This window comes from Neolamprologus multifasciatus, chromosome 18 (assembly GCF_963576455.1).
Source record: "Neolamprologus multifasciatus chromosome 18, fNeoMul1.2, whole genome shotgun sequence".
Taxonomy (NCBI): domain Eukaryota; kingdom Metazoa; phylum Chordata; class Actinopteri; order Cichliformes; family Cichlidae; genus Neolamprologus; species Neolamprologus multifasciatus.
Window position 1 is genome coordinate 5,466,013 of NC_140456.1, and position 19,420 is coordinate 5,485,432.

General features: G+C 43.4%; 1 protein-coding gene and 1 long non-coding RNA gene across 5 annotated transcripts in view; one reads left to right on the forward strand and one right to left on the reverse strand.

The window, feature by feature from the left end:
* Window positions 1-1,710: 1,710 nt before the first annotated feature.
* LOC146497181 (disco-interacting protein 2 homolog C) overlaps window positions 1,711-19,420 on the forward strand; it is a 261,549-nt gene continuing 243,839 nt past the window's right edge. For all 4 annotated transcript variants that reach the window (XM_085140592.1, XM_085140585.1, XM_085140588.1 and 1 more), the window contains exon 1: window positions 1,711-1,984. In XM_085140592.1, the coding sequence (XP_084996718.1) occupies window positions 1,906-1,984 (79 nt within the window). In that variant the 5' untranslated portion in view covers window positions 1,711-1,905. The remainder of the gene's footprint in view (window positions 1,985-19,420) is intronic.
* Window positions 9,199-16,637, reverse strand: LOC146497182 (uncharacterized). Its single transcript, XR_014870809.1, has 2 exons — window positions 9,680-16,637; window positions 9,199-9,635 (listed from the first exon to the last, which is right to left on the reverse strand). It is a non-coding gene; the product is annotated as an uncharacterized LOC146497182 (long non-coding RNA).

Genomic DNA, 19,420 nt, shown 5'->3' on the forward strand with positions numbered 1-19,420 from the left:
TGCAGCCATATTGGAACAGGAAGTGGCCATCCCCAAACTGTTCCCTCAAAGTTGGGAGCATGAAATTATCCAACATGTCTCGATATGCTGAACTAAGGCTGAGCCCAACTCATAAACACAACTCCACATCACAATCCCCCGATTATTCAGTCAGACAAGTCCCGTTCCCCTGGCATCTGCCAAACCCAGACTCTTCCATCGGATTGCCGGATGTAGAAGTGTAATTGGTCCCTCTGGAGAACACCTAACGTTACAGTAAGTTGGTGACCTGTGTGCACTATATGCCTCAGCATCCGCTGATCCCGCTCTGTGACTTGAGTTGCTTCCACTGAATTCAACTTTTCACTTTTCCACCTGATTTTAACGGTTCGGTTGGGTGACTGAGTACTTTTGAATATAATGTACCATTAAGCTCCATCTGCCGTCTTTTACCTATATGTAATTTTCTGATTGAGTGGGATATCACTGAGATATCTCTGCTGCACCTAAATAAACATTCACCTAGCAGACTTTAAATGAGTGAATGAGTGATTAAATTTCACTGAGATAAAAACAGAAAACAAACGATCAAAACGTGTTTCAGCTGTGATAATCTTTCTAATTAACTCTTCTTTGATCTCTTTTCTGCATCGCAGACTACTTGTTCAAAAGCACATGATCTACAGCTGACATTTATCCATCTTATCAATTAACATAAATGACACAGTCAGGTTAACAGATTGTTTGTGCCTGTGTGTGTGTGTGTGAGAGAGAAAGTGAATGTGGCGCCCTCTACCGGTGTGTTGTTCATGGTGTGAAAATATTAAGCAGCACTTTGTTTTCATTTTAATTCCTGAAACTTTGACTGAAAATCGATCGGAATAAAAATACTGCTTCCTGTGAGTTCAGTTGTGGATCTTTAGGATCACCTAAAGGAAAATTGTGTATGTGAGGCGCGTGAAGGCGGCAATAATTAACAGGTGTGAGACAGGAAGAGAACATAATCTGCATTCAAAATAAAAGCACAGCACTGGGGTTTGGATCTTTTGAATTTATTCATCTCCCACAGTTGTTTCAAAAATAATTTACTCTTACTAGCTATCAACATGTATCCAATATTTTTAGCAATGCATCATATTGTTTACTTTTAACAGACACGCACTGGTGAACCGTAACTTGTCAGTATAAACGAGGTAAGCATTGAGAACAAACCGTGGAAAACGGAGAATGTTCAAAATAAACAGTCAAAATCTCCAAAATATATATCTATAAAATCAGTCAGTAAATAAAATGCATTTCAATGTATCAGTTTAAAAATAATTACATAATCATCCTGACGCCTTTCTTTAAGTGTTTTAACTAAATTCAGATTTTTTTTAGCTCTTTCTTTACCTATTTTTATTTAAAATAAGGAAACAAGTAACTAAAAATATAAACCTGCTTTTATAGTCATATAACATTTTATAACATACTTTATTCTGAAAATTAAATTAAAACAAAAATAAAAATCCAAGTATCACAAAAGTAACATTGATTTATTTTTTAATCTATAATTTATTAGCTCGTAACTTTTAGTTAAAGCCAGGCTGTGAGTCTGATTTACTCAGGTTTAAATTTGGAGGGTGTGAGAGCCACAGGCAGCGGTCTCAACCAATGACTGGGGGAAACAGTTGTTTTCTACAGTCATTGGTCTTAACGCTGTGATCTTATTTTGAAAATACAGGTTCCGGTAGCAGCTCTGCAGTGTTAGCTGTAGCTTGATGCTAGTTTGCGGAGAACGCGCAGAGCCGCTGCCGCACACGGAGCGACGCTGACGGACTCGGTGTGACTGACTTTGGATTTTTGTGGTTTGTGGAGCAGCGTGGGCACTGGAAACAGGGAGAAACAGCCGGAAAACAGATATTTAAGTCGGTTTGGAACGGCGGAATGGCGGACCGGGACCCGGTGCCGCTTCCTGCGGAGGTGCGGGCCAAACTGGCCGAGCTGGAGCTGGAGTTATCCGAGGGTGAGTACTTGGGTTTCACCGCGGAGCTCGGCGGCTCTGCCGGGGCTCTGCTGCTGTTGTTGCTCTGGGACTGTTTGTCCTTGCTGAGTTTGAACTGCTAGGAGATAAAGTGCTGAGCTCCAACAAGTTCAAGTGCATGTCTGTTCACACGCACACACGCTGCCACAATGACTGCTTTGACTGATCTGGATTTGGATGCAGGAGATGTGGCAGTGAAATGGAAACAGAGATGTCACTGGCTGTGGACAGACTACAGTGCTGTTAGGGGGTTCTTGGATTTAAAGGAGATCATTGCAGGTTCACTCCCCCAAACTGACACACAACGTCACCTGACGCCAGGTATCATGGGAATAATACAGATAATAGATAAACATCCCATAAAGTGCTCTGGATGAACTGGAGTAGTTGCTGTGCACCAGAGCTCCACAGTATTGTTGCAGTGAAGCCTGCAGGGCTCCTCATTATTCATAAACTGTTGATTATCTGAAGGAGTTCATCAATCCTTACTCTACATAGTGTCCCAGAGTCCAAACACAGCCACTTTACAGCCAGCATTCACCTTTAAATCCAGCTGTACATCACCTTTTAACACTTAACTGCTTTATTTTGTCTGCTCAGGTTTTCAAAAATTCCCTACAATAATTCCCCAGAGTCAGGTGACGTCTCCAAAATCCACACACATCCACGCTGCTCTGCTAATTCCTGATAAAAATCAAAGAATATGTGTCATTTTTACCCCTAATCTGTTGATCTGTGCATGAATCTTTCCATCACGGCTGATAAACAACCCATAAAGTGCACTTTGAAGCCTCACTGGAGCGCAGGAGGCACACAGCAGCCTGCTGTGGGGATATCTTGGGAATTCTGTGGAGGTTTGTGTTCGTCAGTAGGAAAGTTGTTGTCAGAGAGGTTTTGTTATAAAATCATGTTGAGCAGAGCCCTGCACGCTGCTTAGATGGTGCACAGGCAGCATGCAGCTGTTAGGAGACACACTTTTCACATGACACACCGCAGCCAGGCAGCCTTTTCTCCGGAGAGGCGATGAATGATTCCCATTATATTCCTGCGCCCCCAATAACACTACAGCATGCTATATCGGGTTGTTTTGCAAGATACTGAAATGCAGCTTGGGTATTGATTTTCTCATTAGCCCCCCTCACCACCACCTCCCTCTCTTTCTCCCCCTCCTTCCTTCTTATTCTTCTTCTACTTCAGATTGATATGTCACATTGCTGCAGACTCACTCTCAGCCTGGAGAGTATCATAGTGTCATATTTCAGCTTCCTGCGAGCCGTGTTTTCCCTGCTTCTCTCCGAGTCTTTGGAGGCTTTGTGGGGCTCGGCCATGTATGGAGAAAGAAAACGGCACAGAGGAAGAGGGAGGGAGGGAGGGGAAGAGATTGTAACAGCTGACTCTGAACGCACACGTCGCATTTTAATGTTTCCACCGCTGCTGCTGTGAACGCTGAAAAGATGAGACAAGAAGTGGCGATGAAGAGGAGGGATGGATGGGGCGGGGAAGGTTGCACATATAAACCGCCAACTCGGAGTTCCTCCAGTGTAAACAAGCGCGTCTCTGGGAAACGGGGTCAGATGCCCCGCTGCAATATTTACATGCTTTGCTGATGGCGCGAGAGTCTGCGGCGGCGGCGGATGCAAAGCTTCCCCGCGTCCTGCAGACTTTGACCTAATTTTTCAATTTCCACGCATCATCCCTCCTCCATGCTTTGAAGCCTCTCGCCTCGGGGGAGTGGTGGCAGAAAACGCTGTTGTCAGCGCTCAGGTGAAGGCAGAGCTTCACAGGGACCTCGTATCCTGCTGAAGAGCCCTTGAGCAAGGCAGTACACCCTCTTGTTTCCCCCCCTAACTGTCATCAGGTGGTGGAACAAACATCCCCTTTATACACTGCATAAAAATGTTCTCTGAGGAAGTATGAGGATAAAGAATCATATATACTTGGAGGATGAGTGCCTTGCTCATGGGCACAAAGTTCCTGTGAAGCTGTGTCGACACCTGGATGCTCACAGGGATGACGATGGCAGCACAAAGCAAACAAAATAACCTCAGCTTTTTCTCTCAGCCTGCCTCTCTGCTCAAACCCTACCAACATTTCCTACATTTCCCAGAATTCCCTCTGTTCTGAGCACCTTCAGGGCACAGGTGTGAACTTGAGAATGAATTTAAAAGCCTGCTGGGCGGACGCTAGTTTGAGCAGCGCGGTGAATCGTTGTGATTGAGATAAAAGAGGAGGCGACCTCTCACTCGGACGCTGACCTATCGCATCGCTGCAGTGCATCCTGGGATAGCTGGGGCTCTTAGTGGTCTGTAGTTTTTGCAGGAGACCTTCTGGGTGTGGCACAAATGTGGCATGTTTTAATAATAATAATAATAACTTTATTTATCAGACTTGGAGAAAATAGAAGCTTGACTGACTTCTCCCCAGTCTGAGTTTAAGAGCACCGCTTTCATTTTGCTGCCGGATCTGATTTTGGAGAAGGGCTGGGAAACGAATGTCGCAAACAGCCTCACCCTGCAGGTCTGCGGCCTGGACACGGTCCTCACAGAGACAGACACTCCCGCTGAAACACACAACCCCGCGCTCGTCGTGCAGCTGCAGACTGACGGGCTGTCCTCAGCTAATCTGGCTGCTGGCTGAATATTAAGCTCTGCAGTCCAGCCCAGATAACAAGCTGTCCATCCCAACACACTGCAGATTACACACACACACACACCAGGCTGACCTCAGCTGCTCTGCAGTGCTCGTGCATTGTTGTCTCTGCTGTAGTTTTGATGCAGATTTAGGTTTGTTTCTGTTTTCTTTCATTATGCGCTGCACCAGCTGCCAGGAGGGCACGTGCCAGTCAGCTCTGTGGGCATCTCGTCGCCTGTAAACATTAAACGCATCATTTCTCAGTCCAGTTTTTGGAGTCTACCTTTGCTCAGGCTTGCTCCGGGTACTCCTGCTTTGTCCCAAAGTCCAAAGATGTGCACATTAGATTAATTGCTGATAGGAAATTGTCTCTAGGTGTGAAAAAAAACCCTAAACTAAACAAAGACAGACAGACTTTTTCCACTTTTGATACATTGTTTCAAACTTACGATTCTTTGCATTAGAAAGATTCTAAAATTAAAGGCATACCAGTCTTCTTAGGCCGCGATGTCCGACTTTTCCAACAGCTACACGATTAACGTTCCACATCCACAATGTTTTTTTAATTTCTTTATTTTTTGAAGCTTCCTGATTATCTAATAATTTTCACAGGTCTTTGACTCTCCTCTGCGCTGTCAGCCGTGTTGAGCTGATAGACGATGATGACTGTCTGATTAATTAATCAGCAGATAATTGAAGCTCTTTCTTTGGCTGCAAACATCCAGCTGCTCGCTGACCTGTTTGGCACAAAGGCTTCAGCTCGTTTCATTTTTTAGATTTCAAAGGGGCGTGCTCGTGCGAAAGCGAGCTGCTTCATTGCTTTGTAAGTGTATTCATCTCATGGCAGGACGTATTGAAAGTTACTTCAGTGTCACATTTCATTGAATCGAGAAGTGAAACCCTTTGGCGAGCTTGGGCTGATGTTAAAATCGCTCTTGCTTCACTCACATCTGGTCCTGATAAGAGTCCAGCGTGAGACTTCGGCAGTCAGTCTGTTATTCTGAAGCGCTCACTCTTCCCTCTTTCTTTCTTTCCTGAAAGCTCGTTCTGTCCGTGGCTCAGCAGAAGCGCTTCCTCTCAGCTCTGATATTTGAAAAGGACTCCAGTGTTCCTTCTCTGTGATTTATCGCCCGTATTTCGATCCAAAGGCGACAGGTTTAACTCTGACAGAAGTGTGAATCCGAGCGTGAGGAGTCTTCTGGATCTGTAGGGCCGTTTCCCAGAATTCATCTCTCGGAAACGTGGGCCGCCTCGGTTCACGTGGTTTAAAGCAGATCTGAGGTCTTAGTGCTGTTTGGAGCTAGCACTGCGTGACTATCAGTTTTCCACAGGGCTCTGGTGCAGTTTAGGGCTGTGCTTAAGGCTTCATGTCGTCGCTGGTGAAGTCTTGAATAATTCAATCTGAGGAAACGGAGATCTGCATGTGAATGTGCAGAATCGGCAGCTTTCTGGTGAAGTCTGAAGACTTTAGTGGCGTGTGGGTGCGAGCTTTCTGCAAGTGACCAGCAGAAGTGGAAGTCCTGGCCCAGATTTTGCCGTCTGCAGTGGCTGTTTCCGCTCATCGGCCGGTGGCTTCCCAGATTTTATTGACTGAATAATTGTTTTGTCCATAGCACGAACGGTTAAAGAATCAATCCTGCAGCCGACTGATCCTTTTAACTGTACAGGGCAATCTCTTCCAGCGTGATAATTATTATTGAGTTTCAGCCGCAGGTCTTTCGGTTTCTTTGCAGATGAATTCGTTTCTCCGAGTTTGTCAGAACAGGATGTGATGTGACGTTTTTGGCAGATTTTCAGGAGCTTCCCGCTGAGTGCCAGCGTCTGTGCAGAGACGGAGCTCTGATCCTTCCAACGGCTCGCTGCGAATCAAGATCTTCTGGGAAACGCCGCTGCTGCGTCCAACCCAGCTTTCTCCTTTTGAGTAATTTGAGCAAATGTCATCATCAGAAAAAGAGAAGGCGGCGAAGAATGCACGCAAATAAACACGTTTTACGGTTTGTTTTTAAGAGCCGTGTGCAGAATGTCCAAAGACCGCAGATATTTATTTGCTGAGCGAATCCTGGAGGTGTAGCTGCTGACTGTCCAGCTCGGTTCTCCTCTTCCTCTCGCCTTTTTGTTGCATTAACGAAGCTTAAAAAAACCCCCCAAAAGGTAAACTGGAAATGTAAATGCTGTCACCCGGCTCAGATAAATGTCTCCTTCTCTGCGATTCTTTGAAAACGAGCTGATTAATTTTTCATGAAGCGCAGACAAAGATGTCATTTTCCTCCCTAACAGCCTGAAGTGAACCGTGGGATTTCTCAGTGTTAATAAAAGGCCACACTCTCTGAGCCTCCCGCCTCACAGCCTAATGTATTCAGCCGGTGACATTTTACTGAATCGGATACAAGTTATGGACTAAAAACTGACACCTTTGCATTTTCCTCTCTCTTTGCCTGCAGCCTCACACGTCTTCTCTTTAATTTTCTTTAAACTTTCTTTAAATTTTCTTTTATGCACAACTGCCAGAGATTCAGGTGACATGTGGCTAAAACGAATTAATTCGTTCGGTGAGCTTCCATCAGAGCTGGCCGGGGGCCCGTTTCTGCTCTGCAGTCTGTAGTGATGCAACATGTGGCGCACACATACCTTTAGACCAGGGGTGGGCAACTCCAGGCCTCGAGGGCCGGTGTCCCTGCAGGTTTTAGATGTGTCCTTGAACCAACACAGCTGATTTTGACTCAAGGTGAGATCTAAAACCTGCAGGATACCGGCCCTCGAGGCCTGGAGTTGCCCACCACTGCTTTAGACAGAGAGATTAACTGTATATTTACCTGTATGTACTCAGAGTCCAGATTAAGGCTGCCATCTATCATCTAAATGACCAGTGAAGACGTTTTAACTGCACATTTAATCCCTGTGATGTGTCAATAAAAGAAAAACAGCACAACTCAGTTTGTAAAGAAAATCTAAAGAAATCTGTCAGCAGTGTAAAATAACAGAAAACTGATGAAAAATGTATGCCCTCTTCCAGATTTTCCAAAGATGGTCCACGGGCCGGATTGGAGTCTTTGCTGGGCTGACTTTGGTCCCCCGACCTTATGTTTGACAACCTGATTAACCGTTTCATTAGCTCCACATAAACTCTGTTTGTCAGTTTAACTAATATGTGCTGGGACACTAAACGGACTAAAAACACTGACAGTGACGAGCCTGGAGCCCGTACCTCATTAATGTCTGCACTGCAGTCGAACGTCTGAGATTCAAGGCGTGGATGTTGCTCTGATTACTGCAACAGGTGGGCGCCGCAGCAGCAATGATGGCTTTACATTGGCGGTTAAAACCAGGTGTGGTCTGACCTTCGGACTGGAGATTGTAACAGACTCTGCAACGTAAAAATGAATCACACTAGGGCTGTTCGATATAACGATATATATTGGATGACGATATAAAAACGTCTATCGTTTCATTTTACGCTATCGTTTGTTTCGTGGTGTCGCAAAATAAACTGTTTACGGCAACATTTTTTTCATCGTTTTGATGGTCACTGTAGTGGCTATATTAATTTCTTAAAGTTCTCTATTTCTCTTATATTTAATATAACCACACTACAGACGGACAAGCGCCTGTTTTTATGCGTTGTGGTTAGCAACAACGACGGTAACAGCATCGCGTGTCCGCTTGTTTATGTACCACACAAACCTTTCACAATAAAGCTCAAGATCCTGTTGAGACTGAATCACGTGAAAGAGCAGATTATTTACGGATGAGAAGTACAAAAAAGACGCCAGGTGCTAAAAATAGACCTTAGACTCAAACGTTAGAACAGGCTTTTCCCCGCAGCACGCCGTGTAATAAATACTCACAAAGAAAACGGCGGCCGTTACAACTTATGTCTAAAAATGTATCGTTTCATGCATCGGTTAAAACACTCGACTCCAGCTACATGACGCGCAGCTGGAAACACTTCCCACAAGATGAGCTGCCAGAGATTCACAGAATTTACAGAAAATGTTACATTTTTGTGATTTGTATCGTTATCGGGACGATAGAATTCTTATACTGGGATATGAGATTTTGCACAGCCCTAAATCACACACACACACACACACACACACACACAAACACACCCCTCCGACGCTGACTGAGTGAATACTCAATGATTGTGGTGAAGTTTTAAGTCGAGTTGTCTGCAGAAGGAGTTTTATTTACATCGCTGATGACACTGATGATGTTTACGTGGACTTGAGTGTTCTGATTGGGGCTTTTATGCTGTGATGACTTGATACTTTGCTTCCCTGATTTCTTTCTCGCAGTCAAACCAAAGTTGCTAATCTGAAATTTATTTAGCAGTTGACCTACAGATCGTCTCCATCCGACCCGTCACATCTAGAGGTCCTAATAAGTCATCAGAGGGCTTCTTCATGTTGAGGAATCTGAACTCTGATGACTTTGCTGATGTTCTGCTATATTAAAGTGTTTCATGAGTCACCTGTGCAGCCGCAGATTTAAAAAATTTGTTTTGGTGATATTTTCTTTGTAAACTTGTCAACATGCTTTAATTCATTTATCTAATGTGCAGCCTGTTTTATCTCACTCAGTGTCACCTCCCCCCTGTGTTTTATAAGATGGATAGTACTGAGGTTTTTTTTTTTTTAATTGGCAGAGTCAAACAGAGTCAACTCAGCAGACTGTACATAAATGATGGAAGTAACAACTATGATATTGCTCATTTAAGTGCCGTTTTGAAACATCCGTGTTTACATTTCCACTTTGTTTCTTTGGAGTCTGAAATGACTGTGTTCAGATAGCAGGGTGGTTATCATGATAAGGTATCAGGAAATGTTAGCAAGTGTGTCCAGATGCATAGTTGTATCACACAGACACAGATACCTGCTGTAGTGCTACACTATACATACACTTCATACATTTCAGCAGAATTCTCTGATAGTTGAGACCTTTTGTTCAGACTCCCAAGGTCAGGTAAAGCCTGGAAGATGGCTAACTGCTAGCTAACTAGCTCCTAGCTAGCTAGCTACAGCTAGCTAGGAGCTAGCTAACTGCCACATCTGTAAAAGTGCTTCAGGTGTTTAACTCTTTCCCCCATAAAGACGACATTTGACCACCTCCCCTGTATAATGAGTTTTACACTTCAGTGTGGATCATTAGCGACGTGGTTTTGTGATCTTTTGAATAGTTTCTGGGTTTTTTGAAGGCTAGCTGCGCAGCCAAACACCACCCTCACTAACTTCTGATCCACAGTCATAGTCAAAGACCTGAAATGTGACAGAAACCACTGATTTCAGAGCAGAGCTTCAGCGGTTACTGCTAATAAACTTTGAAGGGTTGAAGAGTTCAGATTATTAATGATGGATGTGCTGAAAGTACTTTTCATATCAACTTTTCTGTCCTTTGTGCACTTTATCCGCTTCCAGGAACAGCATCTCTGCTGGTGTCGAGCAGCTTCTACCTCGTTGTTCATGCTCTTAAAAAACTGCTTTAGTTTGCTGCTGTTCCCCTCCTTCAGGTAAAGAAAGCTACTTGCACTATTCTCCTCGCTGTCATGTCACTTTAATGGCTTCATTTTTCCCTCTCTGATGTTACATTTAGTCTGCGGTTCCTGACCACACATTCAACTTTTCAGAGATGAGACATAAATATCAGTCTGTGTTTGTGCAGTGGTCACAGCGTCTTCCCCTGCAACATAACATCTCACCTTTAGACCGGCAGTTGCCATAGAGATGTTATTTTCTCTCCTCCTTCCTGGGAGATTATGGCCTGTGGGGATGGAGGGAGGCTGGTTCTACCTTAGCGCGCGGAGCCTCTGTCACACGGCAGGGCCGTAAATTCATATTTGGTCTATTCGTCGTCTCCCTCGAGCGATATGAACAGTGATTCAGGACTCCACACGTGCAGTCACTTGACGTAAATCTGCCAGCTGTCCTCGCTTGACTCCCGCCGGAGAAATATCCGCTGAAATTGCCTCTTTATTGCAGACGCGGCTGCTGTTAAAAACAGTCTCAGGCGAGCAGCACTTCAGATCCAGCGAGGTGACACGAGCCCGAGATGATCAGCCTGTCGAGCTGAGCAAACACAACGAATTTACAGCAGAGGAAATACTCCTCTAGGAAAGGAAAGACAGAAGTTGTTATTTTCTCATTCCTTTTTTATTTTTCCCCCCCTCCATAGTTTCAAAAGCCTGAAGGGTTATAAAACATAAAGCTCACTCGGCGCACAGGCGAGCACGTAAAAACTTTCCGCTCCGGGAAGAAAAACAAAATTAAAGTGATGTTTTCTCTCCCAAACAGCAGCGCTATCGATTCCCCAGAGCATCGTCTTTACACACAAACACTTTCTTAGCTTAATGCAAATCATCTCTCTCCTCTTCCCCCAGTGGCCCTTTGTTGTTGTTTGTTATTAAAACGTGTTCTGGTGCTGGCGAAGGTCACAGAGAGACTTGCACAGAAGTGCACGCATGACGTGAACGAACTAGAAGCAATGAACTTGCTTGTTGTTCTTTGAAACGGGCAACTTGGTGAAGTGACTGCTCTTAAAAGTGTGAATGCATCAACTGAGAACTTGAATGAAAACACAAGGTTGACAGATACGACTCCGCCTCCTCCTCTGTGCAGTCCGTCCACATGTTTGTCATCAGCTGTCATCCGAGAGGCGGGTGGTTTCTCGCAGGCCGCATAAATATTCATCTGGCCTTGCTGTCAGCATCGCAGCACAACAAATCTGAGGGCTGGAAATGTCAGCGGGTCCAGCGGGCGTTTGTTTCTGCCTGCTTTAGGTTGTCAGTTCTCGGCAGGCGGGAGGAAGACAGGTTGACGTCCGGTCAGAAAGCCGGCAGGGAAAGCAGATTGGGCTGCAGAGGCTACCGAAGGTGATTTGCTTTATCGGTGTTGAGGTGGAATTAAGTGGGAAACTCGCTTTTTTCCAATTTAACTGAGTGCCGACTGTTGCTTGTCATTGTAGGCAGAATAACACGAGGCAACGTAAAAATAAGATGTTGAGACATTTCTGAGGTATTTATGTGACATCTGCAACAGAAAGCGCTGTAGCAACTAGAAGTGGGAATCACCATACAACTCACGATACGATATTATTGCAATTTTTAAAAATATTTTGTGATATTCAGATTCTGTACATAAAGGTAAACTTTATCAATATTCATTTTCTCTAATATCAAAGTCTCACACTCAGTCTTTCTCTCATTTCAGTTTTATTGTTGACAAACTGAACGGTTTGTATTACAGTCTAGTCCAACTTAACTGAACAACCATCTGGTACAATTATAGCTATTCTGAACGATGCAGTTTATGAAAACTATGCAGCCCCTTCAGCAACTGAAGAATTTGAAAGTAAATTAAAACAAAATATAATTTTACATCAAATAAAAAAGTTTTAAACTTAATTAAAATAAAACATGTCTTAAATTAAAATAAGTAAACTGTCATGTTTATTGCTGCCATAAAAAAAGTTAAACACATTTGGACAGTGAGGGAATGTCAGGATTCTTGCTCAGAAAAAGGATCAACATGCTCTGAAGTCAGAGCACAAAAACCTTTTTTGTAACAAAATATCGATTTCTGCTGTCCCTGTATCGATACATTATTAGCAAACAAAATATCACGATACTACACAGTATCGATTTTTCCCCCCACCTCTAGTAGCAACATTGTATCTCAAGGAGCTGGAGCAAGTGTAATTATTATCCAGTCCTCCCTCGGGCCTGCATGAGAGGAAGAAGAAGAAACGGTGGCCAGTTTTCCTTTCATACAATCTGTGATTCTGACCTCTTTGTTTGTTGTGAAGGATATGCAGACAGTGAAACGACAGTAAACACAACACAGGCTGGAGTTAACGGTGGGAGACCTGAGAGGATAAACGGGAGGGCTTGTCGTGTCCTTTTAACGAAGGCCATATCTTGTACCTCAGCTAGGATAGCTGTCAGCCTGATCATCTTCTAATGGATGTTAAACATTTCACATGTAGAAAAAACACAAAGAAGCTTTTGTTTTTAAAACAGAGCTTAAAGACTCTTAAAGTTCGTATCTTTTGACTACAGTATGAGCTTTGAGTGTATCCCAGGCTAAACGAATACAGTGTAATTTAGCTTTATGCTTAAAGTGGAAAGAAACTCCCTCGAGTCTCCCTTTTTCGCCCTCATTTATCTTACTGTCTGCCGAGCTGCACATTTTTCTCTCTGCGTTGAAGAAAGTTGATAACTCTAAATGTTCTTAGTATCCACCGCCAGGCCTAGCAACTTTCCCAATACGCTAATATAGACAACACTGTCCACTGGTTTTTGGACTGTAGCTTTAAAGCTTGGATTTTGGACCATCCATCCACTGCAACTCACCCGCTTCATTTGGCTTTATAAGTCATTAAGTTGAGCTAAGCACCCTTTTCATACATAATTTACAGCAGTCAAAAGCCTGCATACAGTTTTATTGGTTTAATTATGCTTTGAAGTTATTATGAGACGGTAAATTAGCGATAGAGACCAAAAGCGTTTTTGTAGAAGGTTGTAAACATGTTTATTTATGGACATTTTAACTGTACAGTCTGTGGGGATTGACTTGCTTCTGTAGCCAGCCTCAGGTTTTTGCCATCTCTCTGGTTCAGCTGCTCGGTTGTTGGCGATTTCAAAGTTGTGCCACAGAAATTCGAGAAAGCGATGCAAAACGAACAGAGGATTCGGATGTTTCTGGTTTATTCAGCTTGTTCCTGTTTCTATTAATAATCTGTCAGATCTCTGTATGATCATTAATAGCTTGTAGCAAGTAAAAAATCTTTTCATGTGACCGCTGTCGAACAAAAACACGACACAAATGGAGTCTACGGCCTCAAACATGTAAACAAACCAGTGTGGGGATTCCTATTTAAAGCTACAGCCATTCCCAGTTTCCCCCTGAGTCTGGACAACAGAGGTGGAGACTGTAAAGTTGATGACCTAAAGAGTCACAGCCGATTATTGAGAGTGCGCCATGTAAATAAACCAGAACTGTGATTTAAAGCATCCGCTTTCTTTTTAGTTATAAAAACTTTCAGATAAAACTCGATGTTTTGTCTTCACCTCAACATTTCAGAGCACTTAACCTTTGAGATTTCATCGGAGCGCTCGACATGTTTGAAATGAGAACTGAAGACGGCGCGTTTAAGCCTCCTCTGCGTTATCTGAAGGGAGATGGCATTTGTGCTTGCTTAGGCGATTTGTAAAAATCGGAGTAATGGGCTTCGGCTGCTCCATCTGCCATTAGAGCGATGGGAAGACCCCCAATCAGCATTTTCATTTGCTCTGCCTCCGATCAGTGTCAAACCCGAGAGCTCGGCTCGGCATCTGGTGAAAAAACCCCTCAGTCACCTAACTGGCTCCAGCGAGAGGGCGTTGATCGTAAAAACTTGTATTTTCCTCCAGAATCAACTATTAATGAGCTGAGTTAACAATTCCCAGACTGTGGTGATTATGCGAGCTGCTCTGTGGCGTAGCTGTAGTAGATTTGGGAGTGTTTATTTGGAGTTCAGGCCTGTGTTTTCTATATGAAAGCATTTTCTCGGAGCTCATTCTTTGGCTTTGTGTAGGGATGCAGAAAAGGGGTTCTGGGTAACGTATCATGCCGTGCATATCTGCAGCTTGTTGTGCCAAACGCTCGGTTAATAGGAAAGTTGTTGAGTGGAGCCACACCGTGAAGGACTGTTTTCATTATTGATTAAGGCCGAGATTATTTACTTCCTCTGTTAATTATTTTGTGTAGTTGGTGCAAAAATAGCACAATGGTTTCCAGCCACTCAAAAGATGCTGTAGAACCAGTTTTGAAGGTGCATCCAGCAGGTTTTTGGTGTTTTTGCTTGACGATAAGCGGCTTAATTGATCATTTATATTTTTTCTCATGATTTTTCGAGTGGCTAGTCATGTAGGCTTTAAACTGGGTTTGTTTTCTGCATTTGTAAGTAAGACCTGTGCTACATTTAGGGTTTTATAGATGGAGAACTTAACCGGGAGACATGAAGATGCATAAGGGTAGGGCTGATGTATTGTTAAAGTGACTGCTGAGCACACTGGTGATTGCACAGGGCTTTGGAAGGCAGACGCTATTGCAGTATTCGAGGCGGGTGGTGATGTTGGCGGGAGCCTGGAGATGTTCTTTAGTTGGTAAAAAGCAGATTTAGAAATCAGTCTGATAAGTAACAAGTCCAGAGTGACTCCCACGCTGCTGGACTTTGAACACAGTAACCTAGAGCAGCTATCAGCATCAAGGCGGCGGTCAGGTACTTTCCAGAGCCACAACAAAAGGCAGTTTTATCACTATTAGGTTTGAAAAGATGAATTGAATCCAGATTTTAATATTTAACAGAGAGCTGACAGTGTACAGAGGAGGGAGGTGATTAGAGGAGTGCTGAGATACAACTGTGTCGTCAACAAAACAAATAACTTAAGACCCAGAGACCAGTCTTTGACCTCCTGACAACCTCCTGGTGAGTAAGAAATGCATATCTCCCAACCGGTTGGTGAGTGGTTGCTGCCTGTTGCTAGGTGAGATGTGTCGCAAAGAGGGTCCTGCACCAAAAACTACCTTGTGATTGCTTTGCACTGCAGAAGTTGGCAACCATTTGGAGACAAGTTGGAGTCTTCCATGCAAACTGCAGCAGCAACCTGCTACCAACCAAATCAACCTCACGGTGCATTGTATACCTCTTTATGACCAATTTCTTGCTAGCAACGGCTCCTATGTGTTTTTTCCCTTGTCACCAGTGATTGCTGGGGACGGGTTTGACTGGTGCCATAGTCTGGTGCTTTCTTTCAAAACACCACTAATCGGTACATTAAAGAGATATTTGCTTGGCTCAACAAAAAAAGGGGAAAAAAAGATTGTTACACTCTGGCCTACTGGAAACCAGAGCCTAGAACAAACAGGATTCTCCTGCTCCCAAGGAAGGACCAGTGCTACAGCGAGGTTCGCAGTCCAGACTAGTTTATTTATCTTTCGAGGCTGAAAATTTCTGGGTGGGCGTGGCCAAAACAGCAAACAAAATATTCTAGAAAAGAAACATAACTTACAGGTCTTACCTTCCTGCCTAGCATGAAGAGGAGAAAAGCTATTAAAGGAAAAAGGCTTCGCGCTCCTACAGCTGTCAGGTCTAAGGAAGGTTTAAGGAAGAGTATGTACAAAACTAGATACAGAAAACCTAACCACACAATACTACGCGCTATCCACACAGCATGGTGTGTTTAGAAACAGGAAGTACGTCAAGCCGGTCCATCTGGGTACCAGTTTAAAGTGAGCAGCTTCAGTCTCCTACCAGTGGTTGGCTAAAGGTTACATAATCAAAAACACAGAGAAAAATGAGCAATGTGTGTTTTCTTCTAATACGTGGTAGAAAGAAGAACGTCTCACACAGCCTTTGTTTCAGGTTTGCAAAGTAAAGGAGTTGGTCCACTGGTTCTGGACCAAACCACTGTGAGCCACATATGTGTGGCTTATGTCCCCCTTGTAATTTCTACCCAAGTCTGCTTTATGTACCTACATAAAGGGAAAAGTCATAATTAAAAGAAGTCTGCAAAATTAAGAAAAAAACAAAACAAGTCATTAACATAAAAAAATATATCGGCGTTCTTTCTGTCCCACTGGAAGCGTGCGATAGGGGGAAAAATCATAAAAAGTTAGAGCAGAGAGGGGAAAAAACCAAAACCGCAAGTATAGAGCAAACATTTCTGACTCACATGAGACCTCATTATTTATTTGAAGATAAAGGCAGCACTATGTTACAGGCTGTCTCCAGAAACCTACGGAAGCCAGTTCAAAACCAGTCTCAATCTATTTATCTTTCATTTAGCGTTGATGACGCTAATGTAAGGCGATAATGCACTAATGTAAGGTTTTTGACTTTCATTCACATAACGTCAGCGGTTTAAGATAACAATCGGGACCTCCAGTAGTTTGACAAAGTGGTTCTTTCTTATACGGAGTCGGAGAACAATGAATCTAATTAGACCTGAAAATCAGTTAAAAGGTATTAAGATTGAAAACCAACTAAACGTCTTCTTCTGCGTTCTGGTTTGTCGCCTTGAGGCGACATTTGTTGTGATTTGGCGCTATATAAATAAAATTGAATTGAATTGAATTGAATTGAATTAAATGTGGCACCATCGCTGTCTCTCTCCGGCCTGTATTTTGGTGGATGGTCAGTTGTTTTGACAAATCTTTATTTGGGAGGTCGAATCTGTTCACGAGGATCTCTGTGCACGAGTTAAACCATTATTATTGGATGTGTACATGCCCGGTTCTTTTTCTTAATGGGAAGTCGGCAGCTTCTCTGACCAGCAGCATCCGACTGAGCTCGACTACTAAAGGCCGTGCAGGGTTAATCCTGTCAGCCTGTCCAGGAGAGTTTACTCTCTGCCCCCAGTAAGATCACTTAAACTCCCCATCTGTCTACTAAGGCGGCTTATAAAAGCTGGACCGCAGGATTGCATGCATCAGTACTACTGCACATATTTGTGTATTCAATTCAATTGTTTTGAAGAAAATAAACACACAGAGCTGGAATAAACATCTTTGCCTTTTATTGTATTTTAAAAATCTTAGAATTGGAGCCAGTCATGTTTGGGTGTTTTGGTCTGTTGGGTTGAGATACTTCAGTCAGTTTAGAGAAAATTGAATCAAAAAATAAAATCTATTATGACCTCCTTTTATCGTCAGAAATAGTCTGACTGGTCGTGGACTTTTGAGGCTTTTTTTTTGTCTTTGGGGGGTAAAACAAACTTTATTATGAATATATTGCCCACTTTTATTTGTACTTTATACTATATGTATACTAGGGGTGCAACGATACACAAAATTCACGGTTTGGTTCGATACTTTGGTGTCACTGTTCGATATTTTTTCGATACAAAAAAAATGTTCATGCCTTTTTAATTTGTCATTTATTAAAATTATAAATATATATTTTAACTCAAAAGTACAGTTTTTAAATTTAATGTTGCTGAAACAACAAAGTAATAAAAAAATTAATCTATCTGATCGAGAAATCACTCATCTTTGGAAAAGAAAGTTTATTACAGAGAAATGGCTCTTTCCAAAATAAAAGCTCTACTATACGCTTCTTCTGGGCTATATTCTCAGCAGCATATTAAACATATCAGGTCCCCATAAGGAGAATCATGTGCTAACGGCTGTCTAAATGACTCGGGTAAAGTGTGTAGCATGCGTGCTTGTTGATTTTGTCTGCTTCCACTTGTCTTTGCACTAGGATGATGTCGGTGTAAATGTGCAGTCATATTCGTTGTGTTCCCACTAGTGCTGTCAGCGTTAATCTGAAATGACGTTAACGCCACAACACGGCAAATCTCCGTTAACGAGTTACCGCGGATCGCCCCGTGCGTGGGGCTGGACGGCCAACACGTTAACGAGCTAACTGCGCTAACAGTAGTTCCCACCAATGTAATTGAGCATTGCGTGGCACATCCAACATACTGTTTTACTTTTGTCCATGACGCGCTTACCTTCAGGGTCATACGTCACATGAAGACCAAAATAGTTCCAAACGCCAGATCTGAATGAGAGTGGGGGAGGTTCAATTTGCCATGTTGCAAGGAGAGCTTAACTTCTGTCTGCTAGCTTGCCCTGCGCTCAGTGAATCTGCATTTGACTACTCCGCCTAGGCTGCACTGTCGAGCGCAGATCCACTGAGCGCTGAACACAGACAGCACCGTCAGAAGGAAAGTTGATAAAATAAATTAAAAATGTTGTATTGTTCATGCATATGCGTACCGAACCAAAAGCACTGTATCGAACGGTTCAATATCGATATGAGTATCGTTGCACCCGTAATGTATACATATACTGGTCATGCTGGGTTGGGGAGATAAATACATCAGCTAATAGCCAGCTGGCTCGGCCCGTTTCTGGTTGTTTTTTAATTTTGTCATCTTATTTGATGGTTTAGTAGCCAGCTTTGAGGGGTCGTCGTTTTTACACCTTCCAGCCATTTCTTTCCAAAGCTAGGGATCACATGATCAGCTGTCATGCTGCTGTGCTACTCGCGCTGCAGACAGCAGCTGGAGTTTCTCTGCGACTCGTCAATGAGTCTAAAAGTAATAAAATAAATCTGAACACATTCAGTGAATGAGGTTTGATCAGCTGTCGTCTGTTTAAGTTCAGCCTGCCTGTCACAGACGGAGAGAGAGCAGTGGTGCCCTGGCCAGTGGCGGGTGGTTGCGTAATATATCAGAAGCAACAGTTAAACATCAACGTGTGGAAATAAAAATCTGAATTATTAGTCAGATTAACTAGTGTTTGTGTCAATCTGACCTTTAAACGCCGAGTTCCTTCCCTGCACCCAAGACAATGTGGAAACCTTTAAGTCCACTACTGTTTGTTTGACATACCCTCCTTAAGATCCAGATTTGTAACGACTGGATTCTCGTCACCCAGCCTTGAATTTTCTACTGAAAGTAGAGAATTGGAGTCTCTAATCTCTGCTGCTCCTGTCACGGCTTCAAGTACCGTAACTGCTGTCGGAAAACATTTCCAACAACCGCATGCAGCTCTGCAACTGTTCTCTGCCATGTTGCTTCTCAGCGAGGTGATGTCACCGCTTGAGCAGGCAGGGTCGGGAGGGGGATTTGGGGAGGTGATGGAGGAGTGTGTGTGTGTATGGTCGAGGGGGGGAGTGTTTCTGCCAGATTGCATCATTAAGCTGCTCAGACAGGCACTTTCAGCCCTCTCATGCCTGTTTTCTTCCCTCTTCGCCACTTCCCGCTTGTTGTCGAGCCGGCGAGGGATCTGTTGCTCAAACAGT